We start from the raw sequence: 25,552 nt of genomic DNA on the forward strand, positions 1-25,552 counted from the left end.
GAGAGTGTTTCTCCCACTCCAGGCCACCACAAAAGTCTAGGTATTAAATCTAGGTATTATCTACCTTCTCCTTTAATTACAAAAGCCATAAGACAAAATGCAGACACAGTAAAAATAGATTATGCCACAAATACCTATTTTTAAACAGCTTTGGGAGTGTTTATGGAGCTCTCAGGACTCAGGTAATTTGCTGAGATTTGATTTGAATGGTGCCTGTGTTTATATTGAGAAATAAAAGCAAACTTAAATCTACAATAACACAATGATGGCAAAATGAGTAAATTTATTATTGGTGATCTTGTTGAGCTCCTGCTATTACAAATGTGGTAATTTTGAAGCACTTGGATCATGTGTGAGTCTCATTAGTCCACAACACCCGACTGTAAACAAAAATCCTCCATTACACAACTGGATAGCAAACATGCTTTTAAAATCTCAGCTCCTGAAAGTAAAAAAAAAATCTTTGAAAAGATGAGGTTTAAAATACAAACTGATTTTTAAACTTGAGACTAAATTTTTATAATCCATTATGGATATTTCCAACTTTGTAACAGGTATTTAATGTTAAGGATCTGTTCCTCTGAAAGATATTTTATTGAGCACAAACTCAGTGCGCCTCCCACCTCCTCACACTTTAACATTTATAATATTCTCACCAATTCACAGATGCAAGCATATCAAAACCCAGCTTATTTAGACAACTGTCACATCCAGAATGACTGACAATGCTTTCAGGGAAGCAAATTTGCTTCGACTGAAGGTTTTTATTTGAATGTGGTTCAGGTAAATGAGGATTGTGCACCCAGAAACCCAATGAAGACTCCAGATTTTATTTAATATAATCAGTGTAAAGGTCAAGGTAGACAAGCAAGAGTGAGTCTTTAGGCACAGCTGTATCTCCAAGCAGAAGACACAATATTCCTACAACAATAACCTTTTATTAGAATTCTGATGCAATGTAAAACACCCACCTCCTTAAACAAACCCATATTTTAAATTAAAATGTCTGAATGCCACGTGAAAATTATCAAAAAAATCATTAAAAAATAGGAACATTATTACCAGAACTCTTTTTTCTCTTGCAAATGTTAAACAAGGAGTGGAAGCCCTTCAGATGGCTCCACCAAAGGCACAAATCAGGTGCTGAGACTGAAGCAGGGAGGTTCATTGTCTCCCTCTCCCTCTCAAGGCATATTCTTAGCATGGAAATAATGACAGAGCAGCAACTGATCTGATTTTGATGCAGGAATTCAAAACTAATCCAAAATGTGTGCTAAGAGAGGACGGGAAATCCTCACTAAATACCCTGAGATCCAAAGCAGGAGAACCTTGATCTGTGTCCCTTGCAGCACTGCAAGAGCAGTGAGAGCCACAGAAATCACAGAAATAACAGAAATCACAGCCCAGAGCATCAGGGAGGGCACCAGAGTTTGTGCATATGGGAGAGGGCACTGCTTATTAACATTTCTTAAAGAAATTAAATTCCACTGCAAAAAACTTAGAAACTTAATAGAAAAAAAAAAAATCTTAGAATAGTTGGCTCTGTGCAGAAATTTGCTTAAGCTCATTTAGAGAAAAAAATATTCCTGAATTGGTTGTCTTTCAATAATTTCATACCCCAGGGCCAGGGAAAAGGGCAGGGATTATTGTGCAGCAGTAGTGCTGGGTGCAGATTTTAATGTGATAAATGCCACCCAACGCTGCTCTTCATTCTACCAATATTGGCAAACTTGCAAAATGCAAGTTTATTTTTGGAAGAGGAACCAACACCTCTAGAAACTGATTTCTAATTATTATTTTATAGGCTCTATAAGCAAAGCAATCCACTGAAAGGACAATCTCCCTCCCTAAAATCCAGTGCATAGAAACAATAAAGGTGGAGTAATGAGCTCAGGAGAGAGAAACCACACAATATTTTTGCACACTGAGAGGTCTACAGAAGAAAGAACACATAAGAGTAGAATAAAACTAGAAGAGGGGGGCAGGAATTTATTATTATTACTTCTATGACCTGGTAACAAAACCATTTTTACTGGAAAAGTCTGGGGTTGTAATGCAACCCATTAAAGTGTAGCTTTTCATTTCCAGGCTCAGCAAACGTAACGCAGTTAAACATATTTGAAATGGGTTTTGTTTTTCTGAACCTGCCCCTACCTTTCACCATTTGATTTTTTCCCCAGTGCAGTGTGGAGCCCCTGAGCTCCAGGGGAACAGAGCAGCACTCCCTTCCCTTCTCCACCTCTTACCCAGCCTGAATCTGACTGGAAATATTTTATAGACATGACCACGTTAGCACAAACATTCCACAAGGTACAGCAGCAACCTGTGTGAAAAAGGCAGGTTGAAGAGGAGGAATGACACTTGTTTGGGCTGGTTGTAAGCCTGTAGTAACTGGAGCTCTGTTATCCAAATGAATTCACCCCTCCCATGTTAAACCCACTCACCTAAAGCCAGCAGGGAACACACACAGGGTGGTTTTGGGCTTTTTTTTTTTGCAGTTGTGGGGTTTGAGCCAATCTGATCAAAAATGCCACTCGTAGTGATACTACAGTTCATTCCTTTTGAGTTAAATTTCCTTTGGGAAACCACTGGGAGGAAACACAACACAAGCTAAATTTCCATGATTTTCTGGTTGCAGCCACTATGAGGGTGTGAAACCTCTCTTGTTTTAATTTTCACTGTGAGAAGATGCAAACAGAATAAGGAAGTTTGGAAAAAGACAGATCTAGAGTAACACATGAAAAATGTACAGGAGTGAATTTCCTGCACTGTGGAGTGGTTCTGGTTCAAAGATTTATTTTGTGGGTTTTGTAGGGGTTTGGAGAAGGTTTTTTTGCCCTTTTTACCAAGGAATTAGCAAAACTACAAAAATAAGCAAGCAGGAGTTGTTGTTTCTCCTTGCTAAGCTACCACAACTGAACAGAAAAATGAGATTGTGTCCAAACAGGCAGAAAACAACAGATTTTCCTCTCAGACCATAATGTGTAACCAAGACAAGTTCAAACCCAAGACTTTGCTGGACAAGTCTAACTTTGGAAATAGCAGCACCTTTATTGTTTTTTATCCCATGAGTGTCTCAAACCTGGGCTGATTCCAGAGCAGTTCAGCTCTAGGAATGTGCAGAAACCCCCGCAAGGTGCACTGCCCACTGAATTATTCCATTTGCTGTACAATTGCCAATCAACCACATGACCCAGCAAGCCCAGAAATCCCCCAACTCTTCTTTCCATGCCTTTTATTTCCTTTTTCCCCCCTCCCACTGAACCAGAGGAGGCGTGGAGTTAATTGTTTATTCCAATCTCACTGGCTGGAGCTCTGCAGGACAGAGGGGCACCAAGAGGGAACTGTTGTTGTTCCTTCTGAAGGAGAGATGTTAAAGTTTGTAAATTGATTGTAAATGTGGTTCCAGGTTTTCCAAGCTGTGGTTCTGCTGCTCAGAAATGTCACAGCCACATTTTTAGGCACCTTTTGGGCTTGTGGACAAGTTACTCACGAGATGTCACGTGTGGTTCTAAACCACGTGAGAAAATTTCCATGGAAGTTTACATGAGGTACTGGACTGGGACTAACATTTATTGCCTCCTAGTCTCAATTTTTAGCTACCCCTGAAAATTTTACCTCCTGGCCTTCTTCTCTTATACAGCACTTACAGTTGGCCAGAGTTTGGAATTGGAAGACCCTGTCCTTTTCTCACAGTGAGCTCTCCAAAGTCAATCAGCTCCTGACATTTAAAAGCCAGGCATCACTGGAATATCACCTGACTCAATGAAATTCCAAACACAGAAGTCAAAGTAACTACATAAACCAAAAAATCAGTCAAAGGGATTTTTAATTAGCTCTGTCCCCTATTTTTGCTGAGGAGTCCCTGGTTTTGACTCAGGTTGTCATCTTCTCGCTTTCCTCAGCTGCAGCAGATTTTGTGCAATCTCCTCTGGTCCCTGGGAAGCTTTGCTTTGTCACCACTTGGTGACCAATACCTCCTCAAGTCACAGCACAGATAATCCATCTCTCAAAATGACACTTCTCAAGATAGGGAAAACCCCAAATTTTGATCGAGGAGTTCTTTCACATCTGATCTGAGAGCAGAAACAAGCCCTGAATTAAGAATGATACTGGAATTGTAGAATTGACTTCATTGTATGGACTTATTTTTATTTTTTTCATAAGATGATGCAAATGATATGGCAAATTCAAAATAATTATGCACTACCTTTCCTATTAAAGAGGGTAATAGAATTTGCCTTTACTCTTTCGTTCCTCTAAAAAACATCAGCCAACACGAACCTAAGCCCAGCTCAGTGAGGATCAGGAGTGTAAGCATGGCTTATTTATGACTCTTTTGTCAAACATATCCAAACCAAGCTTTTGACTTTATGCCAAATAACTTCAACTGTAGATTCTGAAGAGTGCATTTTTTACTGTAAGACATGTTTCAAATGAAAAATTGAAAAAAACCAGTTACCATGAGCTTTGATGAAAAGTCAAAGAATAAATGCATTTTACAAACTGTGCCACTGGAGTATCACAAACAGAGAAGCAAATAAAGGAAACACTAGATTAACTTCTCAAAATTTCCCAAAATCAGCTTTGGAGGAAGAAGCAACTGCTCAGTAAACTGGACAAAGTTCAGTCCAATATTATTGTCTTGCTCAGGAAAACAAAGCTGTCTTAATGTATTTTTACTGTTTAGACTCCAAATACTGCGAGTTCCTACCAAAGCAGAACACACCCAAGAGCAGGGCTTGGAAAGGATGATCAGCTGAACTCACAGCTTTACCTGTTCAGAAGCAAATATTCCTCATGGCACAGCCTACAATGAGTTAATTGTACTCACAGTTGTAAGAACTGAGCACACTTAGTGCAGGGATGTTTAAATGTCATTTCAAACACAAGAGGAGCCCTTAGAGCACACAATAACCTGGAGACAGAGCTGCAGGTTAAAAATGTGCTGACACAGACCGTGCTGGGCTTCACAGGAGCTCAGTGCCCAGCAGCAGCCCAGTGGCTTCCAGTGGGAACTGCTGGCAAATCTTTGCCAGACAACTTGAGCCCGCCGGGTTGGGAGCGCGGAGCTCGCAGCCGTTCCCTTACCTTGCGCTCGCGGCGTTCGTTTCCTGCGGTCTCTGAAAGCCGCTCCCGACTGCAAGGCCTCCAGCAGACTGTCCATCACTCCTGTCTCGTCACCCTCTGCGAGCAGCAGGAAGAGAAAATTGCATCAGTACAACAGAAAGGAGGCTCCAGAAAGCAATGAAAGGACAAGTGGCGCAAAGTGAGAGCCACGTCTCGGAGCGCGGCAGGGCACACAACGCCGCCTGCCATGGGGTGATGCTCCTTTATGTTGGGAAGGTAGAATTAGAAAGGAATTATAAATATGAGTCTTTAGCCAGAAAGGCTAAGGAAGAAATACAAATGAAAGCACGGTTTGAATAATTCAAACAAACCGGGCTGGTGTGCCAGAACACATTCTGTCCCCCAGTAAAACTCAGCTGAGACCCCTCTCCCCAGCCTTATAAAAAAAAGTCTGAAGTACCCCTGAGATAACTAAAAATATGCAAAAGCAGCCATTTCTATAGGTCACACACAAATGTTACTGTATTAGTATACTTAGAAAGATTGGTTAGTGAAGGAATAGAAGATTCAAATGTATAGGTTATATAAGTAATTGTAAAAGAGAGCTTGCTCTCTCTTGCCTCTCTTGCTATGCTCTCTTGTCACTCTTTTTCCTTCTCTTCTTCTTGCTACTCTCTTGCCTCGCTTTCCTACGCTCTTGCCTCTTTTTCCAGCTCTCTCACTTCTGTTCTGTTACTCTCTTTCTTAGCTATCTCAAATCTTGAACTGATATATTCATATTTTACCCCCTTTTGTATTGTTCCCTCTGAGCCTGCTTTGAGCTCTATCTGCTGGCTCCTAGCAAGGCTCTCTCCCCCACACCCTGAAATAAACTACCAACATCTAACTCGACTGTAGAAGTCTCTGCCATGTCCCAGACCGTCCACCCTGGAGTATCTCTTACACCTTTAGGCAAAGCTGATGCCAATCCTGCTGCTCCTACAACTTGCAGGAGCCATCCTGTGCAGTGCTGGTGCCATCTCCAGCATGCAGACGTGCTGAGTGACGGCTGCTGGGACAGCTGAAGGCTTCTCTCAAGTGGAAACAGATCAATTTAATCAACCATTTAATCAATGCATCTGATGACACTGAACAGCAAAAAGTTCGATATTGCAGCACAGGGAAAATATTTTATGTGCTGCCTCCTGACTTCATGATTGACTAAATCTTTGGAAAAAAAATATCTATACAATCAATAGCACGGATGGTCTTCAGCTGACACAAGGGAAGAATGAAGGGGGGATAACCGTGCAGTGGAACTCAATGGTTTAACATTTCTTAACAGCTGAATTTTACTTCTGCTAAATTTTTTATTTTCCCTTTTTCATATCCAAGCTAACTCACAGCTTTTAAATTGCTGGACTTTATGGTGCATTATGGAAATCTGGGTAGAAAAATTACTTCTTTTTATATATTTGAGTCTTTACATTCCTTTGCATTTCAGCCTGTGGATAACAGTAGACAGCAGCATTCAGCAGCATGAGAAATAGAGGTCAGAGAACTGAAAGGTTACAAAACTATTGATGAAAGTCTCTTTCTGTTCCCATATCTGTGTTATAACCCCAAACTGAAATACAGGTTAGACTCAGCAGGTAGGTGGACATTTCATGCACATCTCCCAGAATCCACACTAATATAAATTCCCCCATCTGAGAATGGGAAGATCATTACTTTATGCAAAAAAATTACATTATGGTAAAAAACCTCTGACTCACACAAAGTGCAGGGGTTAAATGCACGTTCAAGCTCTCAAGTGTTCAAGTTTAAAAACAGACTATTAAGGATAAAGCTGTTCTGTCCTGGTTCTGTTACATTCAGATTTATTCACTCAACCCAGATCTGATGTAAGAGCACACCTAAAACACTACCTGGTCCCAATTTCTACAAGCTGATCATTAAAATAACTATTTGATAATCTGAATTATACATCAGCCTGACTTCAACCAATCCATACACACTGCACAACACATCCATAGAGTTCTCTCCAGGGTAAGGGGAAAAGGAGCAGAACAAGTGCAGGAACCATCCCAGCCTCTGAAATACCACTTTTAATTACATTCCATCTAAAAGCCTGAAACAACTGAGCTCCTGCAAAACAAATAAGCAAATTAGCTCCTCTCAATTCCCACTCACATCCAAGGCCAGAATTTTCTCTAAACTGTACAGCATAATTGTTTTTCTTTGTGCTTCTTATGCTAGCCATGCTTATTCATTGATTTGTTGTTAGCTCTGTATTAAATTTACCTTCAAAATCAAAGGTCTGTGATTATGCTTTGTCCAAATGAATATATATCAAGTTGCTCTGAAACTTTTAATGGCAGTGACTGCAGACCCATGACTAGTGAATATCTTAGAATATTTAAGTGTAGAAAAATTACAATATTCTTCAATTTTCATTAAAAGTAAGGGTTGGCAGAGTTTATTAAAAAAGACAAAAATCCTTCAATACTTCATGAATGTTTATGCAGCCTTCTACTTTTTTGCTGAGTGAGCTGCTCTACCTGCTAATTACTGCAACTGCCAAAACCCAGCCTGGGCTGGGATGCCAGAATATACAACATAAAACACATAATTAAGGAAGCTGTAGGACAGAGCAATGAGATTTTTAACTCCTCAAAGTAAAATTCATGTGAGGTCTGATCTCAGCAGTGCAGCTGAATTAAATCTTCAGGGGGTTAAGTAGGAATAGGACAAAAAACTGCATTTTCAAGGAGCCTTGATTAAAACTGATAAATAAAATTCAACAGGAATTTCAGTTTTTCCCTATAGCTCTGGCTGCAGTTCTTCACACAGGAGCAGCTACCTCCTCCATTTGCCTTTTTTACACCACCCACAGCAATTTATGGACACAAAGACAGAAATTGCCTAAAGTTTGAAAACTAAAAACTCATTTCCAACATTTCTGTCAGCAGAAATAAAACACATAATCATTATTTCTCTTTTAGATCTCTTGCATTGTACACAAGGACAGGAGTTTCATCTGGAACAAGTCATTTCCTTCCTCATTGTTTCTTCTCCAAGTTGGCCCCAAGCATTTAAGAGAGAGCAAATGTGTGGAGACATGCAAAAAAACCAAATAATTGGCAATTTATTCTGACTGGCCTTAGCAAAGAGCCAGATTCACTGCAGGTATTAAAGAGGACTGCAAAGGCAAAAGGATTCTCAATCATGATGTGTTAACTACGAGCCCCATTTGTTTTAATTTGAATTTGACATGAATTCTGTTGCAGCTCTGGTTCAGAGCTCCAGACTGTGTGGGGGTCTTTTTAGGAGATTACAGAAACACTCGTGCTCCTGCAGCTCCCAGGCTTTACACCAGTGTTACTCAACAGATTTGGGCCACTTTTAATAATAATAAAGTCAAAAAATAACTTTCTTCCCCCATTATTATCATTGTGAAGTAATATTAAAATTATATTATTTATTGCAATATATTATTATATACTTATGCATATTGTATATGCTACTATTCATTAATATATTATTATTCATATTATATATGATAACATGAATTATATATTATATAAAATTATAATAATAATATAGCTATAATAATATAATTAAAATATATTATATATAGTATATAAGGTATTGTATAATACATTAATATATTTTATATATTATATTTTATATGATATATAATATGTAGTCATTATATATTAGTAATATATTACAATCATATAATACAGTTAATTATATATATTTTATATAATTATATATTATATATTATTAATATTATTAATATGTTATTATATTGTTATAATATATAATATATATTATATATTAATCATTGTATTATATATAATAATATATTAATATAGTATATAATATATTATAATATAATATATATTATATAATATATACTATTACTATAAAATGATATTATAATAATAAAATTATATTATTATAATATTATTGCTCCTTGCACTGCTGAGAAGACCCAACCTGCACAAGACTGGGAATAACAAAATGCACTGACAGAACTGAAGGAGCACGTGCAGCAGCCAGGAGCTCCTGAGCAGGGACTGCCCAAAGCTCCGGCCTGGAGAGGTGAGCACAGACACAGCAGGGATGAAAAGCAGGATTCTGCATTTTCAGGAGCAGCAGCTTGATTACAGCACTCACAGAAGAGAAATGACAACTGCAAAAGCTTTTCATACAGCATGGGGAGGGAGTTCCAACACAAAATGCCCGAGGCAGCACACTTGCACTGGGCTGCATAGTTTGTTTCTCTGGGCTGCACAGTTTGTTTCTCTGGGCTGCACAGTTTGTTCCTCTGGGATGCACAGTTTGTTCCTCTGGGATGCACAGTTTGTTCCTCTGGACTGCACAGTTTGTTCCTCTGGACTGCACAGTTTGTTCCTCTGGACTGCACAGTTTGTTCCTCTGGACTGCACAGTTTGCTCCTCTGAGCTGCCCAAAGCAGCCACCAAGAGATGAGAGCCAAGGTCCTCCTGAGCTCTGGGATCCGGGCAGCCCCAGCAGAGCAAACCCATCCAACAGAAAAACCTTCCCAGAGCAGCAGCACAGCACCCAGGGCATCACTACAAACACCCCTGGGCTCTCCTGAGGTTTCATGGGATTTATCAGGCAGCACTATTGACAAAAATGATTCTAACTCAAACCTAAGGTCATATTTCCACAGGTGCCAGCTGCTGGAATAACCTGGGGCTACAGAACTGCTCTTCACGTGAAGCCTCCGACCTCCCCTCCAACATCTCTGCTTTCCTCAGCTCAGCTGGGAACATGCTCTCGTTTCTGGAGTCTCTTGCTGCCCTCTCTTTTCGTCCTCTGCCCTGATCACTACAGCAGTACCCACATATTTTCCTGGCACATTTTTATTTTCTAGTATTTTCCACATGCACTTGCAAAGCATCTTGTACTCACTGTTAGAAATATACTGATTGCAAACTGATCTAAGTTGATAAGAAGTGTAGATATTGCACAGCCATTTGGGCAAAGCTTTATGGGCATTTTACAGGAAATTTGTCATAAATTTGGCCCCTTACTGAAGGATCCAGTCAAATACCACATTAATAACACTTGCTGCCTCCTGCTGCTCCAAAGGGTTTTAAAATTATGCTTCTAGTCACATCTTGCACGACCCTGTTTTGCTTTGAACTTTTAAGCACTTTTCAAAGTCTAATGTGTGTCCTGGAGAAACTTTTAAACAAGGCTTTTTATTCATAACCACTACCAGAATTTTTAATTGCAATATATTCACTTAAGAAGGTCAGCTTCCAATGTCTTTGGGAAAGAGTGTTTTTGTTTTCTCCTCATATATTTGCATTTTATTCATTTGCTAAAGTCATTTTGCATGCATAATAAATATCTCCAGGAAGCAGTCCTGCTCTGCAGTTTGCAGCAGAGTGCTGTCTCGTGACTCTTCTTTACTTTTTAATTAAAGGAGAACGAGTTAGGACAGGGTGACTGAGAGGTGAACCCCAAACTCACATCAGTTTACAAAACAAGGCAAACCCTTGCTTACACACCAATTAAGGATATTGTTGATGAGGCTTAAATAAATTAATAGAAGGAGGAAAAAAATGTGCTTTTTTGTACAGGCAGGCTATTGAAAACCATGTCTGAGATGCACATATTTTTATTTATTGGGAGAAAATATTCCAATGGTCAGTCAAGGTCTGCTGGGGCTTCATTGAGAGGCCCCTGGAGCCTCTTCCTGCAAGGACCACACCTAAAAGAGGCAGAAATGTGAATTATCTGGAACAAATGGGAAGAGGATGCCCTGGGTGGGAAGGAGAAGATTGGGCACCTCACCAAAAAAAAACCAACCCAAAAAACCCCATGTGATACCTCACTAATTACACCTGGCAATAAAATTCTGCTCCAGTTCAAAGGCAACATTTAAGGCACAGAACTGAGCTGCTTTTAATTTCTGTGATGAGCAGAATGAAACCATCAATGCTTTTGTCATGGTTAATAATTTCCTTTTAAAAGTTCCTTATAATTGAACAACTGCTCTAACATTTCAGGGGAAAAAAGGAGTTTTGGGAACACGTTTTGAAGAAAGGGGAGCTCTTGCACATTCTTGATGACTTTTTACGTTTTTTTTTTAATATTGCTGATGGTTTTGACTGGGATAGAGTTAATTTTCTTCACAGCAGCTGGTGTGGGGCTGTATTTTGGAACTAGAAACAGAATTGATAATTCAGGGGGGGTTTTCTCATCACTGAGCAGCCCTTACACAGAGCCAAGGGTTTTCTGCTCCTCACCCCATCCCACCCTGAGTCCTGAACCAATTTTCAACATCTCCCAACTAAAGCTGATCAACAATTATTTCTGAAATGCTTTTTAACATTGTAAGTTCTACAAAATATCAGCTGTTATACAGCAGTTACATTGATATAAACAAAATTCTGGCTGCTTTCAAAATTAATAACAGTACCTACTGTTTGAAACACAAATAATTTCTCTAAGGAAAGGTTGAATTTGCATAGAAAACTCCCTGAAGTTACCACTTGTTACTGTTCAGTAAATAGTCCCCAAGAAACCTGCTTTTAAGAGAAAAGAATGCAATTTTTCTTTCTTCTCTGCAATTATCCCAGTCACAGATTTGTCAGTCTAATAATTTTTCCCCCCTGATAAACTCAATCAGAAGGTACCATATGAGCATCTTCATTATCAAAACCAAATTTTTCCAGAGCAAAACATTTAAAGGTGAGATTAAATTTCAAGCTGTAATTTCTTTCTAACTTGCTGTCCATTCTCACATCCATTTGCATTTCTCCTGAGCTCTTTCTGCCCCATTTAGCAGCAGTTCAGGAATTCTGACACTCACCCCATTCTCAAAACATCTTTAAACTCCTGCACAAACAGATCTTACAAAGTTTTTTAGCAATTCTTGCAGAATTGCTCTGAAGAGGAAAACTCAAAGCTTGTCCTGGTTCTGTAGATGTTCACCTTTAAGCATTAATGCAAAGCTCAATCTATTTTTTTGTTCTTTGAATCTCAGGTTTCAGGAGGTGTGAGGCATATTCAAACAGACCATCGACATCAATATGAAAAATAATGACTTCCCAAAGGAATTTGAACATTTGCCTCATTGACATCCAGCACCACAAACTAATAATCTTTAAAATGTAAATAAGACCTGAGTTTTTACCTCTCAGGTACCCCATGCAATCAGCAGCCAGTACAGAAACTCAAAAAGACATTTACAAAATAACATGTAACTTGTAATAAGCTTAGAATGGATTTGTGTTTATGCCAAAGGACGTGGAAGGAAGACAAACCAACCAGAAAAGCACAGAATCATTAGAAAACCACAGCAAAAGCAACCTCTGGAATTATACCCTGCACCAGTGAAATGAAACACCAGCTCAAGGAAAGCCAGCAGAACCTCCTGCTCACACTAGAACACAGCAGTGTGAATAAAACCAGGAAATCTTTTATGGGAAAAGCAGGAATATCCATCAACCTCCAGCACAGACCTTCACCTGCATTCGCTTCATCTGCAGTAGGGGAGGATGTTCATCTGTCTTCAAAACAATTAATTCAACCCTAATTGGGACTGAGAAAGCTCATTCAGTCTTTTACCCGAATACTGGTGGTTAAAAGGTGCTTTTAATTGCCATAGTAATCAGATATAATGAAGAGCAGAACTGTTTCTGATTAAATAACATTTGCATCAGAATTGCTGTTAGACACTCTGCAGCTCCCAGGAAGCTGAATTCCCCAATTCTTTTTCTCTCCCTACTTCAGACATGCATGCAGAAGCAAAGCTGCAAGAATTTTGCAGATGTTGAATCAGATGGAAGTCATGACAGACTTCTCCAAATTCACCTCCCATAAGGAGAGAGAATTATTCATGATCTGAACTGTGAAACTTCTGTAGGTGTGTGCACAAGGCACAAACCTTTCTGTGCCTCCAAACTTCACCAGGAAACCTGGACTTTTCACCTAATGCTACCAATCTTGATAGCTTTTTGCAATATTCATTTTTATAGGGTTTTTTTTTAAAATATTTTTGCATTCATCTTTAAACATTTTGGAATGTTCAGCAGGTTTTTTATCAGTTTGAATGCAGTGTTTGTGGGCAGCTCAGTTACACAAAGCACAAAACACCAAACTGAGTAAAGTGGTCTTCAAAACACTGGCAAAGTCTGAGTTACCTCATCACCAGGAAATATTCAGAACAGCTCTTAATTCTGGCCACACTCTGGATTTCTACAGTTACACCAAGAAACAGATATTAATTGTAAGTTAATTAATTATAACTAACCTAATCTGGATTCTCCAGTGACCCGAAAAAAGTGGTCACTGAATAGTCAGAAAACAGGGAAAATACTTATTATTATAATACTTATTATAGAGCTGCCAAGAAGCTGGAAAATGCAGGAAGCCAATTGCTCTGAGCACAAAGGCTGCAGCACTGAGATCAAATTTGACTCTGGGAGATGCAGAGAAAGAGCTGAGAGGGGGTGAGGTTAAAATGAGCCTTTGGGTGAAAATCACCTTGTCCAAGTGACAGCTTGAGAGGACATCTGCTCCTTCCCCTAAGTCTGCTGTGTCACATTCACTTAGACAAATTTACAAAATATTTTTATAAGCAGCAGTGAGCACACAGAAGTAGCTGCATCGAGAAAAAAATTAGTTATTTGGCAAAATTAGTCAGTTGAATTTCAATGTCATGGAATGCAGTGGGGATGGAGGTTTAGCCCTCCTCCTACCACAGCAGCAGAGTTGTAATAAGTGAAATGGATATTTTAAAATATTTACAAATTGGAAAAAAAGTATTTTAGAAGTATTAAACTGACTTTGTGTCACAGTTTTTGTGATGTTTACAAACATCAGTTATTTAAGTGGCAGTTTTGGTGCACTGGGCCATGTAAAGACATTCATATATTTGCATTTTCATTAAGAGGTGACTACAACACAAAATTAAACTTCAGTTGTAGCATTTAATAGGAAAAGACTTCCATGATGGAAAGCAAAATGCTGCCAGTGAGGCACCTCATGAGAGTGGTGCCCCCTCACCTGCTGGAAAAGGATGCAGAAAAACAAAGGTGCTGCTCTCAGGACTGAGCTGAGGCAATTTTGGAAGTTTGAACTTAAGATTGAGAGCTCCAGCCCTCAACCACAGCCCAAATCACTGACAACAGCATCCACTGACAACAGCATCCAAGTGTTCCAGCATTTCCACTCCTTACAACAGCTCACAAAACAGCCTGGCTTGCATTGTCTCGAGTGGTGGTTCAAACAAACCCTCCTGGCACAGGGAGGGTGATGAAGGGATATTGAGCTGGTTCTTACCCCACTCACAGAAAAGTGCTGCCATTTTTTTCTCAGGTGAAAGATATTAAAGAAATATTAATCATATGCTTGAAAGAATAGATTAGAAAAGTCTCCTTAGAAACCTTCACTGGTTTAACTTCACAAAAAAAATGTATTTATGCATCCCCTGTGTTTAAATTTTACATTTTGTTTATAGCTATAATGAAATTAGACTAATCTTTAAATGATCTGATAATAGAGTTGTCATCCACAGAAAAGAATTTCTGCTACAGAATATTCCATGCAGAGTCAGTGCCAGTTCAAGCAAGGCCAGAGATAACAGGATTTGTGCTCCCATTGCAGCATTTTCCCCTGTTAAATGGATAACAAGGACAGGTGTTTTTATAGCTGGGTCAGATTAGCAGATTAATGCAAACTCATAGAAACTGAACAAAAACCTGCAAGTAATCTCTTGCCTAAATCCCCTTTTACCTCTATTTCCTTTCTGGAGCCAGGTAAAGAATCAAGGCTCTATTTTACAACCTTCTGGAAATGTGCACAGCATCAATCTCAAGCCCACCCCATTCCTTCTGTTTCCTGCCTTGCTCTCTCTCCTCCTGTGAAACTCGAGATTCTCCCAGCTGACAAGCTCAACACATTGCTTTCTATCCTGCTGAAATGTCACTCTGCACTCAGGCTCCGAGCTCAAGTAGATTTTCCAGCTCCTAAGAGGACTACTGGGAGAACATCCATTCTACCCCAGATCCCCAAGCCCAAAAAGAACGACATTAATTGCCACAATGCCTTGATTATAGAGGTGTTTACAGAATGGAATTAACAACAAAGCAAGGAAGATGCTTCTTCTCAGAAGTCAATCCGTACGAAAAAAATAATCAATTAAGTGCTACAAATGCAAAAAAGCCAATAATTCACAACAAAATGCCTCAAAATGAACATTACACCCATTAAGTGGCAGAAATGGGATGACATGAGCAGGTAGGCTGAAACAAATCAGAATTTTCCATTTTGAAAAGTGAACTTACTCCAGCTTTCGGAACAGCCAGCAAGTATTGCTCATGTTGATGAGAAATACCCTTCAATTTATTACTCCTGACTTGGTTTTGCCTTTTTTAATGATAATCTCTCAGCTAAAAACTCTGCCTTACCTTTGTTCATATCAATCAACTGCTGCTTCTTCTTCTGTCTCTCCAGCCTCTCGCGCTCTGCCTTCTCCTTGGCCAGCTTGGCTCTCTTGGTTTTCTCCTCCAATTCTCTTCTTTTGTTGTTTTCTTTTAATGCCTCCTGCATTAGAGGAAATGAATATCAGTGTCTGTATGCTGAGGAAAACCAAAATAACCTGGTTTGCACAGATATTGTGTTTATATGAAATGAGAGGAGAGAAAAACAACAGGTACTTGTCCCAAAACTTGGAGCACCCTCAGAAACCCTGGAGGGAACAAAATGTACCACATTATTTGTACACATCAGCATTATTGACCAGAGCAATGGAAACTGAAATAGCTTTGCATTTATGATGAAGGGAAAAAGGAACTTTTTTCAGCAGCAGCATGTTTGTATTTTTCCCTAATAAGATTGCAAGTCTGCCTTACACCTGTGCCATGCTCTTAGGAGGGATGAGTGGGGAGGAAGCCAAGTTTCCACTGTGATTGAAATTCAATTACAAGTGACTGAAACTCAGGTGCTAAAATTTAAATATAATTCATCAATATTTTTTGTTGAAATAGCCAGTCTGGATGACTAAAATACAGGAGAAGAAATGGAAAATAGCTGTATTTTTAGATCATGACTAAAAAGTCTCTGAGGTAGCAGCTTACACAGACTAGCAAATTAAAAATCCAAAACTCCCAAAACACAGAACATTCATTCAAGCAAGGGGCAGCATGTTTCAGTGAGCCATTTCAGGACTTTCCTGAGGTCAGACACCACATCCCAGCCCTGGTTTGCAGAGACACCAGGTGCTGCACCAAGAACTGCACTCCTGCCCCACCCCAGCTGCACCAGCAACACCCAGAACTCCTTTTCTTTCAGAAATAAGGGAACTAAGGGGCAAACCCAATGTCCAAACCCTTCTGGTTTTGGACAGTTCTGTTCCTGCACGTTCAGAGATTTCATTCTGCTGCAGCTTCCCAGGCTGTAGTGGAAGGAAACACCTCCAGTCTTGGGAGATAAAACAAATATGAATTGTCATGGTTGTGCTGGAAGCTCACCAGTCACTGACAAACTGGGATTAGAGCACAGATTCCATCACTTTTACTACCAGGACTGAACTAAACAAGCTCTGGAGTTATTTCATCTGGAAATTCTCTTTCAGCTCAACTGTATGAGTTCTAGCTGAAGGAAGATTCTGTGGAAATTCAGGCTGCACTTCATAAAACACAATGGATACCAACAGTGATTAGAAAAAACAAAAAAATCCATTCAAAATAAAGGTTTAAACTTCTTGAAGAACAGCAAGGTAACAAAATACTGATAATTCTGTGTGAATTTATCTACACCCCTGGAATATGCTTGCTTGTTCTTACCCTCCATCAGGCAGTTGGACTCTTAACCATTCCATATTTGCCATGTCATTTACTGCTATACATTTAGTCAGATGAAAGCTGGAAATAAATCATTGGCAAGAACATACTCCCACCTGCTATCAAAGGCAGTGCAGAAAGCAAAATAAATCTATACTCATCTATATTTATAAACATACTTTAGATTTGAATTAACATTGCTAACAAATTTGATCACGGTTTCTCAAAACTGACTGATGATTAATGTAAATAAAGAGAATTTTGACCCAGGTGTACAGTGGTTTCTCTACAGCATTTGCTCTGCCTGAATTATATCAATCCTTTCAGTTTCATTTTCTACAGTTCTACTGCCAAAGGTTATTTTTCTCTCTCAAGGCATGATTTCACACTCCCCCAGACCTCTTCTCTCCCAAACATTTGAGTTGCAGTGGATTTCTTCTAATACAGAACAGTGCTATTCCAGATTAACAGGTTTTTTCCAACTATCAAATGCCAGTGATTTTTTTTTGTTTTACAGGCTTAATTGCCTGAAAAGGTAAAGATCAGTTTGAAGGCCGAAAAAAAAAAAAGCTGTGCAATTGGCATTGCTTTTGAAAGCAAATAAAAATCAGGAGTTTTGTTACTGCAGTGTAGTTCCACACAGAACTCACTGCTGTTCACAGGGATCTACCACACAACTGAACTTACTCTGCAATTAAAACTAAACTAATCTGACAGTTATAAATCAGACAAAGAAGCAATCCTCTGGTAAGAATAAAAGCCTTCTCAAGTGCTTTAGAACACATTTCGGATGTACTCATCAAGATGCTGTCTTCTGAAAACTTGCAAGTGCATGCAGAAAGGGAAATAATTTTTGAGTGAATCTCAGCAGACAGAAATATTTAAATGCCTAAAACCCTTTCAGTGACGTGCTTTTCATGACCCTTTGTTATTTTGGTTGGTGCATAAGGGCAAGCAGTTTTGCTAATTCAACAGCAAATTAAAAGTTAGAGAAAGTTTGAGTGTGGGTTTGCTTTGTTATAATAAAAAGAAAACTGAATTATTGTCTCTCTTAGCAGAGATCTAGATTCAGGAAGGAATATTATCTCTTTTTAAGTGAGTTAGTTGAAGAAGCACATAGTTTGATGTTCCCCCTTGTGTTTATTAGGATTCACTGAAGTGCAGCTCTGGTACTCAGCACTGCCAGTTTACAGCTTGGCTTCCTTAAGAAGCAAATAAAAAATTAATGCATCTCTTGCATTCTGTACATATCTTAAGTTTTGACAGACAAACATATTCACACATCGACACGGTTGTAAATAGGCTCTCGGAGGTAAATTATTAAAAACAAGAAGAAAGAAAACAAACTGTAACGCACAAATCTCTCTGGATATTAAAGATGCAGCTGGCTACAAAGTGGTCATGCACCAATAATGAGGGCTGCCTCTCATCCCTCAGGCCTCCCCCAAATTTGCCTTGCAACTGCAAAATCTGTCAGCTGAAGTTCCAGCAAAATAATCTGCTTCGGTCATAAATCGTTAGGAACGACAAACTCAGATTAACCGGAAATTAATCTACAGCAATTCAGAGTTAAAGCACAGCAGACTGAGCAATCAGTTCACATGTAAAAGGAAGATGTTTCATGGGTGTTCCTTGGAGGATAACACATTTAAATACATTGTTATCCCCACGAAAATAATGGAAAAGAGAGGTAAGGAGCTGGTATTAACCAGGAGCAGACAAATTGAATTGCTGCTGGCAGAGAGGCTTTGGGACAGGGGCTCCTGCAGCAGTGACACCAATGTCACCTTGCCAAGGGCAGCTGCTGCTGCCTGGGCAGGGAGAGAGGGCTTTGCTGCTGGCATGCAAAAACACTTCCAACTGCCCAGGCAGAAGAGGCTTGCAGTGATTGCTAAACCAAATTTCACACTAGCAATGAAAAGCTGCACGGTATCACTTAATTACTCAGGTGTGTAAGTTGGAGTCATTATTCAGTAGCCCTTGAGTGGACAGGTTTGGGTCTGTTTTTCCAGCTCCCTTCAATCAATATTTGGAAACCACACACACACCTCACTCAGGGTATTCCTGACAGAGCCACAGAGCTGAAGTACTCACACAAAAACAAAACTGTGGCGTTGCCTTTACAAAAAACCACACAACCTGAAAAGCCCAGGATAACAAATGGGGTCTGTTTGGGTACAATCCTAAAAGAGAAACCAAGGCCCAGGGCAGACCAATTATTGCTTTGTTCCAGAAGCAATCTTTGAGGATCAAGGAAGAGACAAATCAATGTTTTGGCACATCATCGTGTGAGCACAATCCTTTAGACCTTTTAACAAAAATTCATTCTAAGGTAAGTCTGAAAGAACTGTTCACACACGAGCCTGAATCCTTTTTTAATAGCAGCACCTTGAATGTGACGTGCTGAGATGCTTCAAAGTTTCTGGGTAGAAATTCTTGACAAGATTTTACAAGAGACTGTGAGAATTACACACGCTGTAGCATATAAAGACACAATGTAATTAAATAACAGAATAAAAACGCCTGGGTTGGAAAGATTTTGCAGACTTCCCCCAAGACAGGGTTGGTGGAAGGAAGCAGTGCAGAGGGTGTGTGGCTTTACCCTGCAAGGAAATAATAAATGTGAATAAAGCAGCACTGAAGGGACACGCTCACACAGCTGTAGTTTTTATCCTGAGGTTTCCTGCACCTTCCACTTGATGCTTCCCTCTGTGCCCTGCCAGGATTATCCAGCTCCATCAGCCTGCTGGGATTCTCCTCAACGTGCTAAGCAAGCAAACGTGAACTTAAGGAAGTGGATGAGCTGTAATTTACTCCAACATCAGCAGCCTAAATGAAGCTGCAATAATGCAGTGATCAATCTGAAATCACAATTAAGACAAATGCGGATTCCAATTATCAAATTATCCCAATAGGATTTAGGAACAAACAGAGTGATGAGACTAAGATTTTACCTGTGAAACAAAGATGTGGAGATTTTAGACAAGTCAGGTTCATTCTCTGGCAAGAGCTTTTCAGAAATATTCGAGTGCAGATGTTGGCATCTGCAGCCTGCACACAACATCTGGGGGAGGGTCTCTTCTGGACTTGGGATCAGGGGACACTCAGAGCAGGAAATGAAGTCACTGCTTCACAAGAGCTTTTCAACAGCTTGAGCTCTGCCTCAGCCAAAATCCCAAACCATGCTTTGCTTTCAGAGTGGAATGAGGATTCAAAATCCTCATTTAAATATCAAAAATGACCAAAGATAATGCCTGGAAATAATGACATTTCTCAGTTGGACTCACTGCTACCAGCACTGAATATTAAAAAAAAAAATTAAAGAAAACTTTTAAATCCTGTTCCTTTCAAGATCAGGAAATTTTAGGTCAAGGTTTCCTCTGGACCCTGTTCTCCCCTATAACTTTTGGAAATATTCTTTAATCAGTGGCATCTCTACCCTGAAATATGACATCCTGTGCTTTTACCCCATCCACAAAGGCAACCACCTCAACAGAGGAGCAATCTAGGTCAGAACAAAATCCCAACTCCATGTAGCCAGTTATTGCTACACTTGCCAACACAGTCTACTTGAACTCAGTTTAATTCCTTTTATTATTAGTTATTTTTACACCTTTTGGGGAGCTTCCAAGAGAAATGCCATCCTTGTATTTTACATCATGAATAAAGCACTTATCCAGCAGCACTAACCCCTCGTGAATAAAGCTGAGCTACTCCTCCCATGTGAATTCCACCACCTGCATCCTTTCCCAGCCTGCCCCTAATTCCTGCCTTCTTCAGGATAATGATTAAAACCTATTCTGCTCAGCACTAGCTGGATGCATAGACTCAGATGAGAAATTAGAGAGCTTACAAAAGGTTTGTATTTGGGGTTTGGGGCGGGGGGAGGAAGGGCTTGCTGGATATTGCCTGTTAATAAGGACAGCGTTTCACTTTTGGTACCACCTCTTGGGAAATTTCGCTGAAGAAAATACTTCTTGCTCATTATTCTTTATTTTGTCCCAGCTTCCTGCTAGCTGGAAACTGTTATCTTTCAGGCTGCATTAAAGAACTGTTACTTTTTAGGCAGAAGGGATGAAGTGTATTCCCAGACAAATAACCAGAGAGAACAATGAATAAATAGAGCCTTTCTTTTAAAGCACTCCTGAATTACAAACTCAATTTATGAGTTTGAAAGCTGGGAATTTAGCCTGACTATGCATTGTATTTCATAGTAAATCAGATGTTTATTATGTATTTATTTATGTATTGTTTATTCATTGAGTTATATTACTGTAGCAAATGACCTGCTGCATTCTAGGGACATTTCAAAAAAGCCACCATGAAAAAAACACTCCTGAGTCACAGAGCTTGAAACTTACTTTGAAGCAAGTTATAAAGAAAAGAATATTAGGAAGAAAGAAAGGTCTTACAGGTACATTTCTACTCTACTGAATCCACTGCGGTAAAAACTGGTTTTTATGAAGGCAACACAAGAGATGTCTGGTTCTGTCTGGTCCAGGGCATCAATCTTACAAAATCCTGAAGCCCAGAGTAGTGGCCACCAATAAAAAGTGTTCAGTTTGCTGATCATTTAATGTGCCTCCTCATTTTGGGGAGATTTTCACTTTGTGGATGTTGCACTGGGGCCACACAGCAGCCATCAATCAACACCAGGGCTGATACAAAAGGACAATTTATTTCACTGGTGTTTTACCAAGCCCATCTCTCACTCTGCCACCTGATGAGTTTCTCACATCTGCTTAAATACAGGCTGAAACTGGAACACAAGCCTTCTTCTCTGGGAACATTTATAATGGACTTCAAGATTTAATTCCTTATTCAAAGAGCTGCATTTACACAAATGTGAGGGAAGCAGTGACCACTGATAAAACTGGATCTACCAGATTAAAAAAAAATATCACCTCACAGAACCAAACATTTCATACAAAACCCAAAAAATCCCTTCTCCTGCTTCAAAAACAACTTTGCTTTTTTAGACTCAAAATTCACCTTTAAGACCATCTTCATTAGAAGGAAGCCCACAGAGCAAACAAAATCTAGTAAAATCTGGGTAAGAAAAAAGGCAATTTTCCTATCTAGTGCTGAGGTCCATATTCCATAGAACTTCCACAGCACAATCAGATTGAAAAGAAGTTTATGTCCATTTACAAATGTTGGCATGACAGATTTGGTGGAAGTTTTTAAATCTGCCACCAACACAAACAAACACTGTGGAAAGTGACAGCCTGCAAACATTACAGGTCACTTGACACAGAGTGTGAGACTGCAAGATAAAGAACACAAATGGAAAAGAACAAACTGGCATCTGGCTCCAGGCAACTGATTAATCATTATTTGGGAAGAGCCTGATCCTTTTGGGCTTGATGTTGTATCAGGTTGCAGTTGTCCTCATGGACAATCACAATTTCTGTTTACTTTCAATGGGATAAAGGACAAAAAACCTAAAAAAATATTTCTTCTTCGGAGTTCTAAATATTAAAGAGATATTATTATTATATATATTATTATTATTATTATATTATTATATATATTATTAGTGGATCTTTAATTGCAAAGAGGAAAAAAGCAAACCCACAACAAACCACCCTTTTTGCTACTTTTTATTCAATTTCTCTGCAGTTGACAGCTCCAGGAGAATTCAAGTTTTTCTTTATTCTCCAGGCTCCAATTTGACTCGTGTTCCACTGGCAAAGGAAAATCCTGTGGAAATGCTTTGCTTAATTCCTGTGATGCTCCAGAAAGCTGAAGGACTTTGGAACCTCGACACTAAACTGGCTCATGGCACAAGGAAGGGGCTTTGCTCTACAGACAGCCACGAGCAAGAACAGAAAATAATGCTGAACAGGAAAAAATGAACTGTCAATATTCATAAAATATTTGGAATTGTACTTCAGCCAATCACCAAAATACTAAGAGAAGTTTCTGGGACAGCTGAGAGCAAGCAGGGAGGTATTAGAGCAATGTGAAGTGGACAAATTTAACACTTGTGCACGCTCTAGGGAATGTCTGGAGATGTTCTCTTCCCTCACTCTTCTCTGATTGCTCCTGAATTCTTATCAGTACTTACTGCTTTTTCAAAATAGATCCCACAGGTTAAAACAATTTCAGCATATTTTTCTCTGGGGAAACTTCCTGCAAGCATCAAGATGCTGCAGAAAAATCTTAATTCTTTTTTGTACATTTTTCTGCCCCTTATAGAAAAAAAAAAAAAATTTGCTTCACTGTCAACTTTTAATGATTGCCCTGGTCCATAAAAACTGATTCATTATATTGCTAAAATATCAAAGTGGATTAAATTTGCCTCAATCTTATCCACAGTTGAGTTGTCAAGTTACACATTGGAGGACAATGACCAAAATGTAGAGTAATTCTGGAAACGTTTCCTGCCATGGAACAAAACACAGATTTAAGCATAACAGAAAAAATAGAAGGACAAGGAAATAATCAAAACTGGGAGAAAAAAAAGATATAAGAAAATGTACAACATTTTGCAGGTATTACTCACCAGAAACAGAGTTCTGAAGTTGCTCAGATCGCCAAAGAATTCTTCTATGCTTATTGCTTTGGGATCAAAGGTGAAGTATTCTCCCAAATTTTCATACAATTTTGTCATGTTGTTGTGCATGTTGGACAGTTTCTCATATTGCTCTCGGGCACTCTCAGCAAAGCTGTGAGGTTTTGTTAAGGAAAATGACTCAAAGCAGCACAAATAAAGGAATAAAAATAAAACCATGGTAAATAAAGGAAACAGTCGCCAGGGAAAGAGATCTCAGGACAAAGGTTCCATCTGCAAAATCTGCAGGTGCTGTTCTGCTTCCAAATATGAAATTTTTATGAGTTAATATTAACAGCAATATTATTGATATTATCATTTGATGAATTGAGATTATTAATGGCAGCAAGTTCATACCATAAATGATTCCTTTCCAATGGTGAAGATTTGCCACTGACAGAGAATACTACTTGCTCTATAAAATTTTTAAATATTGTGGCCATTTTTATTTGAAGAGATGAACAATTTTATAAAATGAATTCTATGAAAACACCCAGTGAAATTTAGTTTGCTGTGGGAATCTGATCTCACTGCTCAAGTGAAGTCATGTCCCCCATCTCACATATATTTATATGTAAAATGTGCATAACTATCAATGACACAATCATACAGTATGACATCTAATTTTCTTTGCCTTTTATTACAGAATTCTTTGTGGATTCTTTCCTGCCCAGCCATGCAGTTCATGCCTCAGGCTGCCTGTATTAGGTCCCCTTTTTTGAGGCACAATCTCAACTCGGTAATTTCACCAAACTTAGAAAAATGAAATATCCACCCACTCATCCCAGCAAACTGACAAAAGCTTTGAGAAACTATTAGTGAGAAAAACACCATGGAACAACAGAAGTCTTGTTTTTTTTCCTTAGGAAGTGTGGAAGCCTAGAAATGAGACTGAGATTGACTTTCATCCCAGCAGCCATCATTAAAAGTTTGACATAATGCTTTTAAATAGAAAAATGTGGTGCTTTTTTTCTCCCTATGTGAAAAAAAAAAACATAAAAAAATTTAACAATTATTTTGCAAATAGAGGAAGGGTGCAAGCTACTAAAGGAAATATTGGTTTGCCTCAAAGCAAGTGCATGTTAGTCTGCTCTTTTCTTCTCTGGGGTTGTTTGGAGCCACAAAGTCACAAATCACTGGGAAAAACACATCTGCTCCAGGATTAAACCAGCTCTGCTGACAGAGAATTGGGGCTGATGAAAGCGTTTGCTGCACACATCAAACCCCAGAATAAAAGACACCAGTGACTCCCTGAGCTACAGAAACCCTGCAGCCCAGCTCCTCGTGGCTTTTCCTTGGAACAGCTCCTTCCCTGGGAATTCTGGCTGCTGCCAGGGCAGAGCTCTGCTCCAGCCCCTCTCGTTTAGAGCCTGCCTGGGCCTCCTTTCTCATTACTCCCCACTGCAGAACAACAACCTGCAAACTAAACAGGGACAAGGAGAAATCTGAACTAAAACCCCATTTCTTTCTGACATTAGACTGAACCCAAAGAAGCGAGCCTGGGAATTCAGGTGGATGCTCTATTCATGTTTCACTTGGATGCTGTGAGAACCTGAGAGGTACCAAAAGTGTCACTGCACGAGCCACAGGCAAGCACAGCAAAGCTGAAAATACCTTCCATGGGAAAGAGGCCAAATATTCCACCTGGATTTGCCCACTTTAACTAATGGGAGAGTACATAAATAAACATTTAAAAATTGGTTCTTAAAAGTATGATTGAAAACTTTAGCAATACCAAGTTTTCCAAGAAATCCTCCCAGTTAAAGCCTTGGTGGTGTAAGAGCAAGGCTGGCAGCTCGTAAAGCTCACTGAGAAACAGGAACCAACACAGTGATGGATATTAATTCATATAAAATCAAGATTTTGAAACAATATCTACCCATATAGTGCCACAGCAGCAGCAATACCTAATTCTCAGTTTATTGAACACAAGTTTAACCTGCTTGATTAGAATTCCAAGCTTGGACTGCTGAGTTGCTCATCTCGAGATAAACCTGGTACAGTTCAGTCTTCAGTGACATTCAACTGCACAAAAGGAAATGAAAGTTTAATGGCAAGAATACATTAAATAGGTAATAATGGCACATTACTGAATTATTGAGCACAGTCTAAA

The 25,552-nt window shown here is 39.2% G+C and overlaps 1 protein-coding gene across 1 annotated transcript in view; it reads right to left on the reverse strand.

Annotated features, from left to right (window-relative positions):
• DIAPH2 (diaphanous related formin 2) overlaps positions 1–25,552 on the reverse strand; it is a 169,719-nt gene that overhangs the window by 46,269 nt on the left and 97,898 nt on the right. Inside the window, exons 25-27 of the mRNA XM_088062749.1 lie at positions 23,392–23,555; positions 15,510–15,645; positions 5,092–5,187 (exon numbers count right to left, since the gene is read on the reverse strand). Coding sequence (XP_087918875.1) covers positions 5,092–5,187; positions 15,510–15,645; positions 23,392–23,555 — 396 coding nt within the window. The remainder of the gene's footprint in view (positions 1–5,091; positions 5,188–15,509; positions 15,646–23,391; positions 23,556–25,552) is intronic.

Source organism: Pseudopodoces humilis, chromosome 15 (assembly GCF_049639895.1).
Source record: "Pseudopodoces humilis isolate 2021_Gansu_Grassland_sample_001 chromosome 15, ASM4963989v1, whole genome shotgun sequence".
Lineage (NCBI taxonomy): Eukaryota > Metazoa > Chordata > Aves > Passeriformes > Paridae > Pseudopodoces > Pseudopodoces humilis.